This window comes from Rana temporaria, chromosome 3 (assembly GCF_905171775.1).
Source record: "Rana temporaria chromosome 3, aRanTem1.1, whole genome shotgun sequence".
NCBI lineage: Eukaryota > Metazoa > Chordata > Amphibia > Anura > Ranidae > Rana > Rana temporaria.
In genome coordinates this window covers 483,438,127-483,457,578 of record NC_053491.1, presented here as the reverse complement: position 1 = coordinate 483,457,578, position 19,452 = coordinate 483,438,127, and the positions used below count along the sequence as shown (strand labels likewise).

Below are 19,452 nucleotides of genomic sequence, written 5' to 3'. Positions count from 1 at the left end.
CATCAGCAGCCCTAGGGAACCATGAATTCTCAGGCTGTAGGCTGGGATATTCAGGCGCCACTGTCACTGAAACTGTAGGGGGCATGGCAGCTGATGTCAATGGCCCTGGAGGACATTGGAGGCATGAGAGCTGATGTCAATGTACCTAAGAAACTTTGTGTTCCCAGACTGTAAACAAGGATATGCAGGAGCCACTGTCTCTAAACCATGGGCTTGGCAGTTATCAAAGGCCCTAGAGGACCATGAATTCTCAAGCCATAGGCAGGGATGTGCAGGAGCCACTGTCATTGAAACTGGAGGGAGCATGGCAGCTGCTGTCAACAGTCCTAGAGGACCTTGGGTGGCATGACAGCTGATGTCAACAGACCTAGAAGATCATGCATTCTCAGGCTGTAAGCTGGGACATGCAGGAGCCACTGTCACTGAAACTGGAGGGGGCATGGCAGCTGACATCAATGGCCCTAGAAGATGTTGGAGGAATAACAGCTGATGTAGCTATGGCAGCTATCATCAAGAGTCCTAGAGGACCTTGCATTCATAAGGTGTAGGCTGGGACATTCAGGCCCTCTGGCCCTCAACCATGGGCTTGGCAGCTATCAACAGCCCTAGAGAATTCTGCATTCTTGAGCTGTAGGCTGGGACATGCAGGAGCCACTGTCAGTGAAACTGGAGGTAGCATGACATCTGACGTCAACGGCCCAAAAAGACGTTGGAGGCATGACAGCTGAGGTCAATGGACCTAGAAAACGTGATATTGGACAGTAGATAGGCACATGCAGGAGCCACTGGCACTCAACCTTTGACTTGGCAACAGCCCTAGAGGACCTTGCATTCTTAGAGTGTAGGCTGGGATGTGCAGGAGCCACTGCAATCAACTATGGGCATTGCAGCCAACATCAAAAGCCCTAGGACCTTGCATTCTTGAGCTGTAGGCTGGGATGTGCAGGAGCCACTGGCATTGAACCATGGGCTTGGCAGCTAACATCAACAACCCTAGAGGACCTTGCATTCTTGAGCTGTAGGCTGGGACGTGCAGGAGCCACTGTTACCGAAACTGGAAGCAGCATTGCAGCCCTCAATAACCCTAGAGAACATTGGGGGCATGGCAGCAGATGTCAATGGTCAAAAGAGACCTTGCATTCTTAGAGTGTAGACAGTGATGTAGGTGGGGATGTGCAGGAGTCATTGTCACTCAACCATGGGCTTGGCAGCCATCATCAACAACCCTAAAGGTTCTTGCATTATCAGGCTGTAGGCTGGGAGGTGCAGGACCTGCTGTCACTGAAACTGAAAGGGGCATGGCAGCTGTTGTCAATGGACTTGGGAAACTGTGTTTCTGGACAACTGTAGGTGGCGACATGCAGGAGCCACTAGCACTCAACCATAGGCTTGGCAGCTAGTATTGACAACCCTAGAGGACCTTGCATTCTCAGGCTGTAGACTGGGAGGTGCAGGAGTCACTGGCACTCAACTATGGTCATTGCAGCCAACATCAACAACCCTAGATGACCTTGCATTCTTGGGGTGTAGGCTGAGATGTGCAGGAGCTACTGGAACTGAAACTGGAGGGGGCATGGCAGCTGATGTCAATGGACTTGGGGAAACTCTGTGTTCACAGACTGTAGGTGGGGACATGCAGAAGCCATTAGCACTTAACCATGGGCTTGGCAGCCAACAACAACCCTAGAGGACCTTGCATTCTTAGGGTGTAGGCTGGGATGTGCAGGAGCCACTGGCACTCAACTATGGGCATTGCAGCCAACAACAAAAGTCCTAGAGGACCTTGCATTCTTGAGCTGTAGGTTGGGATGTGCAGGGGCCAATGTTACCGAAACTGGAAGAAGCATGGCAGCCCTCAATGGCCCTAGAGAACATTGGGGGCATGGCAGCTGATGTCAATGGTCTTAGGAGACCTTGCATTCTTAGAGTGTAGATGGAGATGAAGGTGGGGATGTGCAGGAGCCAGTGTCACTCAACCATGGGCTTGGCAGCTATCATCAACAACCCTAGAGGACCTTGCATTCTTAGGGTGTAGGCTGGGATGTGCAGGAGCCACTGGCATTGAAACTGGAGGAAGCATGGCAGCTGATGTCAATGGACTTGGGAAACTCTGTGTTCAGGGACTGTAGGTGGGGACATGCAGGAGCCACTAGCACTCAACCATGGGCTTGGCAGCCAACATCAAGAACCCTAGAGGACCTTGCATTCTTAGGGTGTAGGCTGGGATGTGTAGTAGCCACTGGCACTGAACTATGGGCATTGCAGCCAACATCAAAAGCCCTAGAGGTCCTTGCATTCTTAGGGTGTAGGTTGGGATGTGCAGGAGCCACTGGCGATCAACCATGGGCATTGCAGCCAACATCAACAACCCTAGAGGACCTTGCATTCTTAGGGTGTAGGCTGGGGTGTGCAGGAGCCACCACCACTCAACCATGGGCATTGCAGCCAACATCAAAAGCCTTAGAGGACCTTCCATTCTTGACCTGTAGGCTAGGACATGCAGGAGCCACTGTTACTGAAACTGGAAGAAGCATGGCAGCCCACAATGGCCCTAGAGGACGTTGGGGGCATGGCAGCTGATGTCAACGGTCTTAGGAGACCTTGCATTCTTAAAATGTAGACGGGGATGAAGGTGGGGATGTGCAGGAGCCAGTGTCACTCAACCATGGGCTTGGCAGCTATCATCAACAACCCTAGAGGTCCTTGCATTCTTAGGGTGTAGGCTGGGATGTGCAGGAGCCACTGGCACTGAACTATGGGTTTGGCAGCTAACATCAACCACCCTAGAGGAGGACCTTGCATTCTCAGGGTGAAGGCTGGGATGTGCAGGAGCCACTGGCACTGAACTATGGGTTTGGCAGCTAACATCAACCACCCTAGAGGAGGACCTTGCATTCTTAGGGTGTAGGCTGGGATGTGCAGGAGCCACTGGCACTGAACTATGGGTTTGGCAGCTAACATCAACCACCCTAGAGGAGGACCTTGCATTCTCAGGGTGAAGGCTGGGATGTGCAGGAGCCACTGGCACTGAAACTGGAGGAAGCATGGCAGCTGATGTCAATGAACCCAGGACACTGTGTCTATGGACTTTGGGTGGGGACACGCAGGAGGTGGCTCCTGCATGTCCCCACCTAAAGTCCATAAACACAGTTGGTGGCAACACCCAACTATGGGCTTGGAAGCCAACATCATAGAGGACCTTGCATTCTGGAGCTGTAAACAGGAAGGGGTTATTTGCTATGGTTTCTGGCAGGATCACCAGGCAGGTTCTGGCTTTAGAAGATGAGAATGCCGATCTTGTACTTAGATTAAGTGAGTGAGAAGAAATCTCGTCCCCAAGTTTTTAATCAAAAGGGATAATAAATTCTGACTATAAACAATGTGCGCCCCAGCGATAGACGTCGTCTTTGTTCCATGAGACGTATTTGATGAAGACTTTTCACATTTTTCAATGTTTAACCCCCGAGCTCCCGATGAGGCCAACTTCCTGCCCCGTCCTCTTCCTCCTCCGTCCTCCATGGACAGGACGGATCTCTCCGGCCCGGAGTCTGTTAATTAGGAAGCCGAGTGCACAATAATCCCATTATCTCTCCCCGCTACGCCCCGTCCTTTCCATGGCGGCTTCCTCTCTGCCGCATTCTAACCTCTGAACTCCGACCTCAGCCCTGGAGAGCAATGATCCCGCAATCAGTCTCACTTCCCCCGCTTCGCAGTAACCCCCTCAGTGCTGCGCTCCAGCAAGACCCAGCAGAGCCTCATAGGGAAAGACGACTATTATTCTACGATTTTATTATCCATCTTATCTATTGCAACAGATAAAACTTTCTGAAAAGATTCAAAGTTTTGGATGTAGCTGAGACGGGTGTCCCCGCCAGAGAGATTCACCCTCCACCTGTCCCGGTGTCACCCGCACAGGAAGTGAAATCCAAACAGAAAAACAGGGGAAAACTTCCAACGGGGACACCTGTTCCGGGGGACAACTGTGAGGGGAGATTTAATCTCCCTTCCTGTTGTGTCTCCAGGAAAGGAAGTGAAGGATGTTCTTGTAAAACATATAGTATTGAAAATATAAAATGTATTAAAATATTATTAAAAATTACTATAAAATATAATATAATAATAATAATAATAATAATAATAATACTAATAATAATAATAATAATACTAATAATAATAATATAAGTTATTTAATAATATCATTTATAATAAATATAATAATTTCCTACAATAATTGTTACTTTTGATAACTATATAATTTAAAATGATTAGAATTATAATAAAATTATATAATTCAACATTTAATAATAATTTAATATTATATTAATTATATAATATATAAAAATAATAATTTGCTAAAGTAATTGTTTCTTTTGATAACTATTATATTATAATCCTATAATTCAATATTTAATAATAATTTAATACAATTATATTATAATAATTTCATTATATAAAAATAATTTGATAAAATAATTGTTCCTTTTGAAAACTATTCTAATTAGATTACATTCCTACAAGTCAATATTTACTATTATATTAATTATATAATATATAAAAATAATAATTTACTAAAATAATTGTTCCTTTTGACAACTATTATATTATAATCCTATAATTCAATATTTAATAATAATTTAATAACATTATATTATATTAATTTCATTATATAAAAATAATTTGCTAAAATAATTGTTCCCTTTGATAACTATTATAATTATATTATAATCCTATAATTCAATATTTAATAATAATTTAATACAATTATATTATATTATATTAATTTCATTATATAAAAATAATTAGCTAAAATAATTTTTCCGTTTCATAACTATTATAATTATATTATAATAATATAATTCAATATTTAATAATAATTGAATAAAATTATATTAATTTCATTATATAAAAATAATTTGCTAAAATAATTTTTCCGTTTGATAACTAATTATAATTATATCATAGTTATATTATAATCCTATAATTCAATATTTAATAATAATTTAATAATGTTATATTAATTATATTATATATACAAATAATAATTTGCTAAAATAATTGTCCCTTTTGATAACTATTATAATTATATTATTGCAGTTATATTATAATCCTATAAGTCAATATTTAATAATATTATATTAATGATATAATATATAAAAATAATAATTTGCTAAAATAATTGTCCCTTTTGATAACTATTATAATTATATTATTGTAGTTATACTATAATCCTACAAGTCAATATTTAATAATATTCAGATATTCGGAGGAGGGAGAGGCCCTGATGGACGCGGATTGAGGGAGGAGCGGACGGGGGGGGGGGCCTGATGGGGGGAGGAACTATGAGTATTTTTTTTTTCCTTTATTATTATTATTATTATTATTTTTTTTCTCTTTCCCATTTTTTGGTGCTTGTTTTGTTTAGTTTGGGGGGGGGGGGGGGGTTATAGGGGAGGTAAGGCAGGAGGAACAGATTAGTTGCCCCAAGCCCGACGGGATACGGATCTCCCGTCGGTCAGGTGGCAAAAGGGAAGGAGGGCAAAATGGTATTAGGGGAGCGGATCAACAAAGTAGACCTGGGGTAGTATGGAAGGAACAAGTATAGGAAGAGAGATAATGTAACAGATTATGAGCCTCCTTTCTTCCCCCAAAAGAGATCCACTTCCCCTTTACTTTTTGTTTTTACTTTTACTAGATGAATTATTATGAAGATAATACTGTTACTTATGTATTGACTGATTTAAACCAGAGGAATGCCTCCTAGGTTTCTGTACTCTTGCTTTGCTAAAAAACAATAAAAAGAAGATTAAAAGAATATATAAAAATAATAATTTGCTAAAATAATTGTCCCTTTTGATAACTATTATAATTATATTATTGTAGTTATACTATAATCCTACAAGTCAATATTTAATAATATTATATTAATGATATAATATATAAAAATAATAATTTGCTAAAATAATTGTCCCTTTTGAGAACTATTATAATTATATTATTGCAGTTATATTATAATCCTATAAGTCAATATTTAATAATATTATATTAATTATATAATATATTAAAAATAATAATTTGCTAAAATAATTGTTCCTTTTGATAACTATACTATTATAGTTATATTATAATCCTATATGTCAATATTTAATAATATTATATAAAATATAAAAACAATAATTTGCTAAAATAATTGTTCTTTTTAAGAACTATAAAATTATATTATATTAGAATGATATAATTCAACATTTAATGATAATTTGATAATGTTATATTAATTGTATTATATACAATATATACAAATAATAATTTGCTAAAATAATTGTTCCTTTTGGTAACTATTATATTATTATTATAGTATAATCCTATAATTCAATATTTAATAAAATTATATTATATTAATTTCATTATACAAAAATGATTTGCTAAAATAATTGTTCCATTTCATAACTATTAAAATTATATTAATATAGTTTTATTATAACCCTATTAGTAAATATGTAATAATAATTAAATAAGGTTATATTAACTATATTATTTAAAAAAAAGAATTTGTTTGCAGGAACATCTTTAATTTTTTATTTTTTCACTTCCTTCGGTATTCTCTGTGCAGCTGCCTTGTGACTCTCATTTTCTGAGCCTGCATTTATTTTCTCAGGCATCACAAAACACCTGATGTTTACCTAATATCTATTAGTGGCCCGCACCCATCCCCCACCATTTTTTTGGGGGGGGTCTAAAAAACACGTTTTGTCATTATTCTTGTCCTACACAACAGGACAATTCTTTAAACTTTAAAGAGGACCTGTCACACATACATAACAATGCCTGCAATGATATTTCTAAGGACACCGCCTATCAATTCACAAGGAACCAGTGATTAGGAGAAGTAGGACTCATTTTATGGTGACCCATATCAAGAATAGTGACCCACGTCAAGAACAAGGCCGTCTCTGTCATGTATGGATGACGGGTTCTCTTGTCTTTCATAGTTAAACCCTTTGACTTGACCCTTGGCACCCAGGTGCCCCACTTACCCCGGCTGTTCCCTGGCGGTGATTTTCAGACTGGCGGGGTTGCGGATGAGCTTGTCGAGGGCGCTGACGATTTCCGCGAAGCGGGGGCGGGAGGCCCGGTCCCGTTGCCAGCAGTCCAGCATGAGTTGATGCAGCGCGGAGGGGCAGTCCGGCGGGGCGGGGAGCCGGTAGTCCTGTTCTATGGCGTTGATCACCTAGAGAGACAAGACACATGAATTATATTGTAGGGCCCGATTATGTGGTGACCTTTAGGAGGAGAACACAAGGAGCTGTAGAGGAGAACTCACGTCTTGGTTGGACATGTCCCAGTACGGCCGCTCCCCGAAGGACATGACTTCCCACATGACGATGCCGTAGCCCCAGACATCGCTGGCCGAGGTGAACTTGCGGAAGGCGATGGCTTCTGGTGCTGTCCAGCGGATCGGGATTTTGCCACCCTGAGAAGAGACAGATGAAGATAGCTTAGTGACCCTTCTGTGCTTTGTACTCCTTTCCTTCTAGAGATAATGGGGCCCCATACAGTCTGACAGGGCCCCACCCACGAGCAGATCCCTGCCAGGCTCGGGCCCCACCCACAAGCAGACCCCTGCCAGTCTCGGGCCCCACCCATGAACAGACCCCTGCCAGGCTCGGGCCCCATCCCACGAAAAGACCCCTGCCAGGCTCGGGCCCCACCCATGAGCAGACCCCTGCCAGGCTCGGGCCCCACCCATGAACAGACCCCTGCCAGGCTCGGGCCCCATCCCACGAAAAGACCCCTGCCAGGCTCGGGCCCCACCCATGAGCAGACCCCTGCCAGGCTCGGGCCCCACCCGCGAGCAGACCCCTGCCAGGCTCGGGCCCCCCTGCTGTCCCTGACAAACTATCTGCACCATGTGATTTCAGCTATGGGTGGTGTTGGGTATGCCGAGTCACTCATGGACTTTCTATTATATCTTAATCTCGAGGAATCCAAAGGCAAGGTGCCCTTGTGTTAGTTCCGGGTTCTGTTCCACCAGGAACTGCCCACACCTTTGTGTGTTGCATTCCTTTTACATTCTTCAGAATAAAAAATAGGTAAAGAAATCAATTAGGGATGGTGGAAACCCCCTCATAATGGGCACAGCAGGTGTACAGACCCGGGAACTCAGCACAGGGATGGTGGGAACCCCTTATAATGGGCACAGCAGGTCTACAGACCTGGGAGCTCAGCACAGGGATGGTGGGAACCCCTCATAATGGGCACAGCAGGTGTACAGACCCGGGAACTCAGCACAGGGATGGTGGGAACCCCTCATAATGGGCACAGCAAGTCTACAGACTGAGGAATTCAGCACAGGGATGGTGGGAACCTCTCATAATGGGTACAGCAAGTGTAGAGACCTAGAAACTGAGCACAAGGATGGTGGGAACCCCTCATAATGGGCACAGCAGGTGTACAGAATCAGGAACTAACTGCAGGGACCTCCCCAGTATAGTCCCAAAGAGACAGAAGAAGTTTTCAGAGGAGTTAACTCTCCAGTATCCACCAAAACAAGGGTCTCGGATGGAAGCGATGTCCTATATCGTATTCTAATGGTTTTGCTTGTAATATTCCCAAACCCCTCCAAAGCGACTACCTACCAGACAGGACGTGTATGTCGGGTCGGTGGATCCTTCCTGCAGGAACCTGGACAAGCCGAAATCAGACACCTTGCACACCAGGTTGCTGTTCACCAGAATGTTCCGTGCTGCCAGGTCCCGGTGGACATAATTCATCTCTGCCAGGTAACGCATGCCGGAAGCGATCCCACGCAACATCCCGACCAATTGGATAGGCGTGAACTGACCATCGTTCGCCTGTCGGGGACAAGACAGTGAACACAAAAATTCAAACATATACCAGTTTCCTATATTTACCATCACCCCTCCCTCCATCATATCATTGTCTATCACCACTTCCAACATCAACCACCTACCATCACCCCTCCTTCCATCATATCATTATCCATCACCACTTCCAACATCAACCACCCTCCATCATATCATTGTCCATCACCACTTCCAACATCAACCACCTACCATCACCCCTCCCTCCATCATATCATTGTCCATAACCACTTCCAACATCAACCACCTACCATTACCCCTCTCTCCATCACACCATTATCCATCACCGCTTCTAATATCGGCCACCTACCATCACTCCTTCCTTTATCATATCATTGTCCATCACCACTTCCAACATTGACTACCTACCATCACCCCTACCTCCATCATATCATTGTCCCTCACTACTTCCAACATCAACCGTCTACCATCACCCTCCCTCCATCATATCATTGTCCATCACCACTTCCAACATCAACCACCTACCATCACCCCTCCTTCCATCATATCATTATCCATCACCACTTCCAATATCACCCACCTACCATCACCCCTCCCTCCATCATATCATTGCCCATCACCACTTCTAATATTGACCACCTGCCATCACCCCTCCCTCCATCCATCATATCATTATTCATCACTGCTTCCAATATTGACTACCTACCATCACCCTCCCTCCATCATATCCTTGTCCATCACCACTTCTAATATCGACCACCTACCATCACCCCTCCCTCCATCCATCATATCATTATTCATCACTGCTTCCAATATTGACTACCTACCATCACCCCTCCCTCCATCATATCATTATCCATCACCACTTCCAACATCAACCACCTACCATCACCCCCTCCCTCCATCATATCATTGTCCATCACCACTTCCAACATTAACCACCTACCATCACCCCTCCCTCCATCATATCATTGTCCATCACCACTTCCAATATTGACTACCTACCATCACCCCTCCCTCCATCATATCCTTGTCCATCACCACTTCTAATATCGACCACCTACCATCACCCCTCCCTCCATCATATCCTTGTCCATCACAACTTCTAATATCGACCACCTACCATCACCCCTCCCTCCATCATATCATTGTCCATCACCACTTCCAATATTGACTACCTACCATCACCCCTCCCTCTATCATATCCTTGTCCATCACCACTTCTAATATCGACCACCTACCATCACCCCTCCCTCCATCATATCCTTGTCCATCACCACTTCTAATATCGACCACCTACCATCACCCCTCCCTCCATCATATCATTATCCATCACCACTTCCAACTTCAACCACCTACCATCACCCCTCCCTCCATCATACCATTATCCATCACCGCTTCCAACATCAACCACCTACCATCACCCCTCCCTCCATCATACCATTATCCATCACCGCTTCCAACATCAACCACCTACCATCACCCCTCCTTCCATCATACCATTATCCATCACCACTTCCAATATCACCCACCTACCATCACCCCTCCCTCTATCGTACCATTATCCACCACAACTTCAAATATCAATCACCTACTATCACTCCTCCCTCCATCATACCATTATCCATCACCACTTCCAACATCACCCTATTGTCCATCACCACTTCCAACATCAACCACCTACCATCATTTCTCCCTCCATCACACCATTATCCATCACCACTTCCAACATTACACTTTCCTCCATCACCCCTTCCTCCATCATAATATTGTCCATCACCACTTTCAGCATCAACCACCTACCATCACCCCTCCCTCCATCACAACATTATCCATCACCACTTCCAATATCGACCACCCACCATACTATTATCCATCACCAACCACCTACCAACATCCCTTCCACAATTGCACTATTGTACAGTATATAGCATCCGTCTTCCAGTTGTCATTCAATTCACAGATATCCTCTAATACCCTTCTAATTTTATAAGATGAATTCATGTTTCTCTCTAGAATACGTTTTTAAACAAAAAAAAACAGCCTTGCCAAAAACACAAATTCAAAATATATTCAGCAGCTCTGGCTGTGGAGGTTTACATACCCTAAGGAAGGAGTCCAAGGCACCATTCTCCATGTACTCGGTGATAATCATGACAGGGCAGTTGTTTGTTATGACCCCCTCAAGGTGGATGATATTAGGATGGTGAAACTGCCCCATGATGCTGGCTTCGCTCAGAAACTCCCGTCGCTGACGTTCTGTGTAACCGCCCTTTAGAGTTTTGATGGCCACATAGTTTTCCTTTTTCCCGGGAACTTTCAGGCGGCCGCGGCACACTTCCCCAAATTCACCTGCCAGAGAGGAAAGGTTATTAGAACTACAGAAAGATGGCCTAGAATGTGTCTTCTATACATCTAATAGATTCATTGTCCTGCTCCTTCACATGTTCACCCATCCCCTACAAATTCTCCACCACAACCTTCTCTTTGGTTATTTACACTTCTCACTTAACCTATGATGACCTAACTTTGCTTGATTTAATCAACAAAACAACATCCATCATAATCAATGGAACAACCTCTACCATCCCCACCTTTGGTACTCACCAGCTCCGATGGCCTAGAATGTGCTTACCAGGGCTCAAGTCCTGCGGGAACGCGTGGGAACAGAGTTCCTGCACTTTTTTCACAGCAGGAACGCAGTTCCCTTTGCAGGACTATAGCAGTCGAGAGCTGCCGAGCCGCCCGAGCCAATCCTTCACTAAGCGCTGATGCCCAGCTCGAGTCACTGTCAGGGGCAGGCGAACCTTAGTAATCCTTTATGTTACTGGCCGCTTCCTGTATATGGATTCATCGGGTAGTGTGCGGGTATTCTGTCACTTCCTCGATGCCGCAATGTCTCCTGGGAGCTTTTGTCATTGTTCCCAGGAGACATTGCGGAGGTCTGCCGCGAGTTATCGTGGGATTTAGAGAGAACTTACTAAGGTACAGTGGATCGAAAAAGTAAAACCATGTGGTTTAGTAATTATGCATATGAGCGTATCATTTTTTTTTTTTGGTGGGGGAGTGGATCTTGGGTGGGAGTTCCCACACTTTTTTCCCCAGGACTTGACCCCTGGTGCTTACTATATACAACATATAGATTCATGGCCCTGTCACCCATCTTCTACACAACCTTCTCTCTTTGGTCATTTATACTTCTTATTTAACCTTTGGTGACCTACTGTACTTGTGCCCAGTTTAATCCCCCACCATCACCAATCTTTGGTCCTCACCAGCTCCGATGACCTAGAATGTGGCTTCTGTACACACCATATGGATTCATGGCCCTGCTCCTTCCTAGGTTCACTAATCTCTTACACATCCTTCTCTTTGGGTAATTACACTTCTTATTTAACCTTTGATGACCTTATTGAGCCCAGTTTAAACAATCTCCACCAACCCCAATCTTTGGTACTCAACACCTCTGATGACCTAGAATGTGTCTTCAGATTCATGGCCCGGCTCCTTCACATGTTCACTCAATTCCTACAAATTCTCCACCACAAAATTCTCTTTGGTTATTATTGGTTATTAACCTATAATTACCTAATTCCGCTCAATTTAATCTATTAACAAACATCATCCATCATGATCAAAAGGAACAACCTCTACCATCCCCACCTTTTGCACTCACCAACTCTGATGAGCCTAGAATGTTTCTTCTGTACACCACATATAGATTCATGGCCCTGCTCCTTCTTACGTTTACATCTTCTACACAACCTTCTCTTTGGTCAATTACACTTCCTATTTAACCTTTGATGACTTAATTGTGTCCAGTTTAATCCTCCACCAAAAAACATCCACTATAACTCAAGAAACAACCTCCATCATCCCCAGTCTTTGGTCTTCACAAGCTCAGATGGCCTGCAATGCGTCTTCTGTACATCTAATAGATTCATGGTCCTGCTCTATGTTCACCCACCCCCTACAAATTCTCCACCACAACCTTTTCTTTGGTTATTTACACTTCTCACTTAACCTATGATGACCTAACTTTGCTCAATTTAATCTATCAACAAACAACATCCATCATAATCAATGGAACAACCTCTACCATCCCCACATTTGGTACTCACCAGCTCCGATGGCCTAGAATGTGTCTACTGTATACAACATATAGATTCATGGCCCTGTCACCCATCTTCTACACAACCTTCTCTTTGGTCATTTATACTTCCTATTTAACCTTTGATGACCTACTGTAATTGTGCCCAGTTTAATCCCCCACCATCACCAATCTTTGGTCCTCACCAGCTCCGATGACCTAGAATGTGGCTTCTGTACACACCATATGGATTCATGGCCCTGCTCCTTCCTACCTTCACTAATCTCTTACACTCCCTTCTCTTTGGGTAATTACACTTCTAATTTAACCTTTGATGACCTTTTTGAGCCCAGTTTAAACAATCTCCACCAACCCCAATCTTTGGTACTCAACAGCTTTGATGACCTAGAATGTGTCTTCTGTACAGCTAATAGATTCATGGCCTGCCTCCTTCACATGTTAACTCAATTCCTACAAATTCTCCACCACAAAATTCTCTTTGGTTATTTACACTTCTCACTTAACCTAAAATGACCTAATTCTGCTCAATTTAATCTATTAACAAACATCATCCATCATGATCAAAAGGAACAACCTCTACCATCCCCACCTTTGGTACTCACCAACTCCGATGGCCTAGAATGTGTCTACCGTATACAACATATAGATTCATGGCCCTGTCACCCATCTCCTACACAACCTTCTCTTTGGTAATTTAAACTTCCTATTTAACCTTTGATGACCTACTGTAATTGTGCCCAGTTTAGTCCCCCACCATCACCAATCTTTGGTCCTCACCAGCTCCGATGACCTCCTCAATTTTCACGTATGAAGCGTCAATCTCCTTGGCGAATTCCCTCACGGCCTCGTTGGGGTCTTCATAGGTGAAGGGGTCAATGTACAATTTCGTGCCTGAAACAGATAAATCAGTAAATAAGCCGTACAAAATAAACACATGGGATAACTACGACCTAGGAGGGATACACAAGACCTATTGAGTCATATATTTAGTTGGACTGAAAAACTTTGTACAGTTTAAATGAAAACATAAGCTGTTTAAGTATGTATTTTTTTTTCCAATTTTGGGTTTAAAAAAGTCTTTCCAAGCCAACTAGATGAGGACACTGAAGGAATACCAAAAATGAATCTTTCAATAGATTAGTTGTTTCTTCTAACTTACTGTGCCCAATGAGATACTGGCCCGGTTTGTCGGAGTACTCCGGCTCTTTGTGGCTTCCATGTTTCCTGTGTGCAAAGAGAGATAGAATTTTTTTTAAATTGTGTATGGCATTGAAAAATTTGTTGTATCTGAATGAGCTTATCAGGTGACAATGTGATGGAAGAGAGAGCTGCATTTTGGGGGCACTTACCTTACACACACTACCGCAATGATGATAACCACGATCACCAGGATTGCCCCCACACCAGCCGTCCCAGCAATCAGTTCCACCTGAGGCTGGGCTTTCGCTGGGTCTGAAATAAGATATAATGTGTCAGCCATAATTTTTACAAAGCCGATACATTTAAGTATACAGCACATGAATATCAGGGCTAGACAGATATATGTATATTGCAGTGGTGCTATCTGGGTGTACGTTGCCCCTTCCTCTGCACTCACCCTGTGAAAGTGTCCGAAAGAGGGCATCTCCGCTGAATGCCCCGTACCCGGCTTCTGTCCTCGCCCGCACTTGTACCACATATACCGTCCCTGTGCGGAGTCCCACCAGGTTTGCCTCGCTGCCAGGGGTCTTCAGAAACATTGTGAGGGGCTTTTCCTGATCCTGAGGAAGAGAGAAGGTGATTATTATTGGCACCAAATGCACATCCTAAGGAAAGACAGCTCCTCCTAAGAAAGACAGGTCATCAGGAGACAGGAGAGATGGTTCATCCCAAGGAGAGATGGTTCATCCCAAGGAGAGATGGTTTATCCCAAGGAGAGAAGGTTCATCCCAAGGAGAGACGGGTCATCCCAAGGAGAGACGGGTCATCCCAAGGAAAGACTGGTCATCCCAAGGAAAGACTGGTCATCCCAAGGAAAGACTGGTCATCCCAAGGAAAGACGGGTCATCCCAAGGAAAGACGGGTCATCCCAAGGAAAGACTGGTCATCCCAAGGAAAGATGGGTCATCCCAAGGAAAGACTGGTCATCCCAAGGAAAGACGGGTCATCCCAAGGAAAGACGGGTCATCCCAAGGAAAGACGGGTCATCCCAAGGAAAGATGGGTCATCCCCAGAAAAGACGGGTCATCCTAAGGAAACACGGGTAATCCTAAGAAAACCCAGGCCTTTCTGAGAAAAGACAGGTCCTTCTAAGGAAAGATGGGTCATCCTAAGGAAAGAGGGGTGGTCATCCTAAAGTAAAGACAGACCATCCTAAAAAAAGAAAGATAGGTCATCTCAGGACAGATCCTCCTGAGGTCAGCTTAAGAAAAAAAGGGGTCCGCTTAAGGAGAGACAGGTTCACCTGAGAAAAGATAGGTTCACTTATGGAAAGATGGGTCCCTTTGAAAAAGAGACAGGTCTTCCTGAGAAATATAGGTCCTCCTAAAAAGAGATAGGTCTTCCTAAGAAAACCCAGGTCTTTCTGAGAAAAGACAGGTCCTCCTAAAAAAAGATAGGTTATCTCAAGACAGATCCTCCTGAGGTCAGCTTGAGAAAAAAAGGGGTCCTCTTAAAGTGGTTGTAAACCCTTACAGACCACTTTTACCTACAGGTAAGCCTAGATTAAGGCTTACCTGTAGGTACAAGAAATATCTCCTAAACCTACACGGTTTAGGAAATATTAACAAAAGACATGCAACGATGTCTGCGGCGCATGCACCATAAACAACAGCGCGCAGGCGCACTGAGCGTGCCGCTACTAACGGCGGTCATCGCGGCTTCGGCCAATCACAGCGCCGGAGCCGCGATACCCGGAAGTCACTCCGGGAGACATGGCAGCGACAGAGGAGGCGAACGAGGGCGGCTGCGGGGCTTCCATCTCAGGTAAGTACTTCATAATCAGCTAGTATGCTATGCATACTAGCTCATTATGCCTTTGTCTTGCAGGGTGTATTTTTTTTATTTATTTTTTTGTTGGCTTGACTTCCTCTTTAAAGAGAGACAGGTTCACTTGAGAATAGATAGGTTCACTTATGAAAAGATGGGTCCTTTTGAAAAAGAGACAGGTCTTCCTGAGAAAATCCAGGTCCTCCTAAAAAGAGATAAGTCCGCCTAAGAAAACCCAGGTCTTTCTGAGAAAAGACAGGTCCTCCGAAGAAAAGACAGGTCCTACGAAGAGAGGAAAACGTTTCCTAAGAAAAGACAGGTCCTCCTAAAACGAGATAGGTCCCCCAAAGAAAACCCAGGTCGTTCCGAGAAAAGACAGGTCCTACGAAGAAAAGACAGGTACTACGAAGAAAGGAAAATGTCTCCTAAGAAAAGACAGGTCCTCCTAAAAAGAGATATGTCTTCTTGAGAAAAGGCAGGTCTTCTTAAGAAAAGATAGGACCTCTTGAGAAGAGATATAGCTTTATGAGAAAAGACAGGTCCTTTTAATATCAGGTTACAAGGTCAACTAAGGTTTCCACCAGATTTGCTCAAAAAGAAAGAAACAAGTCCTCCCCATTGGTGGCTGTATAAGAAAGCCCCCCCCCATAAAAAAACATTCAAACCCAAAAGGACAGAACCGTAGCATACTGCACCTTCTCAAAGTACTTGACTTCGTAATCCAGGATGTTCCCCCTATTCGGTGACTGCGGAGGGAGCGGAGGGGTCCACCGTAGATTCAGAGAGGAATCAGACACGGAAATCTGCTGGATCCCGTTCACAGGGAGGGGTACTGAAAGACAGCAGAAGAAGGGTTAAACCTTGCCGCAAGTGCCTCCCAAACCGTACAACTCGCAGTGTGCTATGTGACTCACGGTCGCGGTCGGTGGTGACATTGAGCTCTTCTCCTGAGGCTGCCGATCCGCTGCGATCCGATACGCCGTTCAAAGCCAAGACCCGGAAGGTGTAGGTAACTCGGGGGCGGAGCCCTGACACTCGGATCCGGCGTTCCGTCAACTTCTGTGGGCGGGGGAAGAAGGAGAGGCGGGTACATGGGATGCAGGTGACCCCGCTAGGGCACTCTGAGCACTGCACCTCGTAATACAAGTCCGAACGGCCGCCAGCGTCGAGGGGCTCGCTCCAGTCCAGATCTACGGAAGAGCCGTTCACGTGCGGTACAATACTCCGAGGAGCCGAGGGCGGAGCTAAGAGAAGAGAAAAAGTATTAAAACGATATGTCTTACCTTTTATTGTCTATTATAGTGATAAAAAGTCCATCAATCATTTAAGCAGATCTAGCAGCAGTATTGGGATATTGACTATTTAGCTACTTACTGGTGCAGGGGGCATTGACGGGGTCCCCGGGGGACCGGAAATACCCCGGCTTGCAGTTGCACGTAATGGCACCGGCGGTTGTTGACTGACTGTGTGCCGGGCAGGGCTGGCACATCGTCTCTCCGGTGACGGGTTTGAAGGTTCCCGGAGGGCAAACTGCAGAGAAGAAGAAAAAGGATCAGATTAGATTGTGAGCTCCGGTGTCAAGGGGGATTAGGCAACGCAGGTTTAACCAGCGACGATGCAGCAAGAAGCGAGTTAATGAGTGGTAATGTGAGAGCTTGGCAGATCCTCCCTCTTAGATTGTAAGCTCTAAGGATCAGGGCCCTCTGATTCCTCCTGTATTTGTACTGTCTACCCTCATGGGTGAGGCGCTGTGTAAACTGTTGGCGCTATATAAATCCTGTATAATAATAATAATTATAATGGTTATAGGGAAGCAGGATGTATATGTCAGAAGGGTGGAGGTGGTACAGGAGGCAACAAGCTGCAGTCTGGAGACTAAAAAGTTAAAGCAGTTGGCAACTGAGGGGGTTTAACGAGCGAGCGCTAAACAAGCAAGTGCCAACGTGTCTAGGTCTGGCCACTAAAGAGTTAACGAGCTGCAGTTGGGGGTAAATAAGCAGTGGCGTCAGTCCAGCAGTTAGGGGGGGGTTAACAAGCTGCATGCAGTTAAGCCAGTAAAGCGATTGATGAGCAGCAGCTGAGGGGGTAATGAGTCCAATATGGGCCGGATCTGGCAATTTAGGGGTTATCAAGCATTTTAGTAAATTAACGAGCGGCAGTTTCGAGCAGACCGTCAGGCATGTGCCAGTCCAGCAGCTTGGGGGGGTTAAACGAGTATCATTCAAGGGATTATTGAGCGGGCTGGCAAGGGGCAATGAGCCCAGTATGGGCCGGTCCGGCAGCTGAGGGGGTAATATGCCCAGTATGGGACGGCCTGGCAGCTGAGGGGGTAATGACCTCAGTATGGGCCGGTCCGGCAGATGAGGGGTTAATGAGCCCAGTATGGGCCGGTCCAGCAGCTGAGGGGGTAATGAGCCCAGTATGGGCCGGTCCAGCAGCTGAGGGGGTAATGAGCCCAGTATGGGCCGGTCCAGCAGCTGAGGGGGTAATGACCTCAGTATGGGCCGGTCCGGCAGATGAGGGGTTAATGAGCCCAGTATGGGCCGGTCCAGCAGCTGAGGGGGTAATGAGCCCAGTATGGGCCGGTCCAGCAGCTGAGGGGGTAATGACCTCAGTATGGGCCGGTCCGGCAGCTGAGGGGGTAATGAGCCCAGTATGGGCCGGTCCGGAAGCTGAGGGGGTAATGAACCCAGTATGGGCCGGTCCGGCAGCTGAGGGGGTAATGACCTCAGTATGGGCCGGTCCGGCAGATGAGGGGTTAATGAGCAGCAGTTGAGGGCAAAAAAGCAGCAGTGTGTGCATCAGTTCAGCAGTTTAGGGGGTTTAACGAGTATCAGTCAAGGGATTATTGAGCGGGCAGGCAATGGGTAATGAGCCCAGTATGGGCCAGCCCGGCAGCTGAGGGGGCAATGAGCCCAGCATGGGCCGGTCTGGCAATTGAGGGGTTAACATGCAGTTAAGTAAATATATGAGCGGCAGTTTCGAGAAGACCGCCAGGAGTGTTTGTCAGTCCAGCAGTTTGGGGGTTTAACGAGTATCAGTCAAGGGAATTAATGAGCGGCAGGCAATGGGTATTGAGCCCAGTATGGGCCGGTCTGGCAGCTGAGGGGTTAACAAGCAGTTAATTAATAAGCAGCAGGCAAGGGGTATTGAGCCCAGTATGGGCCGGTCTGGCAGCTGAGGGGTTAACAAGCAGTTAAGTAATTAATGAGTGACAGGCAAGGGGTAATGGGCCCAGTATGGGCCGGTCTGGCAGCTGAGGGGGTAATGAGCCCAGTATGGGACGGTCCGGCAGCTGAGGGGGCAATGAGCCCAGTATGGGCCGGTCCGGCAGCTGAGGGGGTAATGAGCCCAGTATGGGCCGGCCCGGCAGCTGAGGGGGTAATGAGCCCAGTATGGGCCGGTCCGGCAGCTGAGGGGGTAATGAGCCCAGTATGGGCCGGTCAGGCAGCTTAGGGGGTAATGAGCCCAGTATGGGACGGTCTGGCAGCTGAAGGGGTAATGAGCCCAGTATGGGACGGTCCGGCAGCTGAG

At 45.3% G+C, this 19,452-nt stretch overlaps 1 protein-coding gene across 2 annotated transcripts in view; it reads right to left on the bottom strand.

The window, feature by feature from the left end:
- Positions 1–19,452, bottom strand: part of EPHB4 (EPH receptor B4) — a 79,297-nt gene that overhangs the window by 4,468 nt on the left and 55,377 nt on the right. For both annotated transcript variants that reach the window (XM_040347050.1, XM_040347051.1), the window contains exons 4-14: positions 17,293–17,448; positions 16,833–17,162; positions 16,614–16,750; positions 14,549–14,711; positions 14,301–14,403; positions 14,111–14,175; positions 13,729–13,842; positions 10,945–11,192; positions 8,634–8,849; positions 7,319–7,468; positions 7,032–7,225 (exon numbers count right to left, since the gene is read on the bottom strand). In XM_040347050.1, coding sequence (XP_040202984.1) covers positions 7,032–7,225; positions 7,319–7,468; positions 8,634–8,849; positions 10,945–11,192; positions 13,729–13,842; positions 14,111–14,175; positions 14,301–14,403; positions 14,549–14,711; positions 16,614–16,750; positions 16,833–17,162; positions 17,293–17,448 — 1,876 coding nt within the window. The remainder of the gene's footprint in view (positions 1–7,031; positions 7,226–7,318; positions 7,469–8,633; positions 8,850–10,944; positions 11,193–13,728; positions 13,843–14,110; positions 14,176–14,300; positions 14,404–14,548; positions 14,712–16,613; positions 16,751–16,832; positions 17,163–17,292; positions 17,449–19,452) is intronic.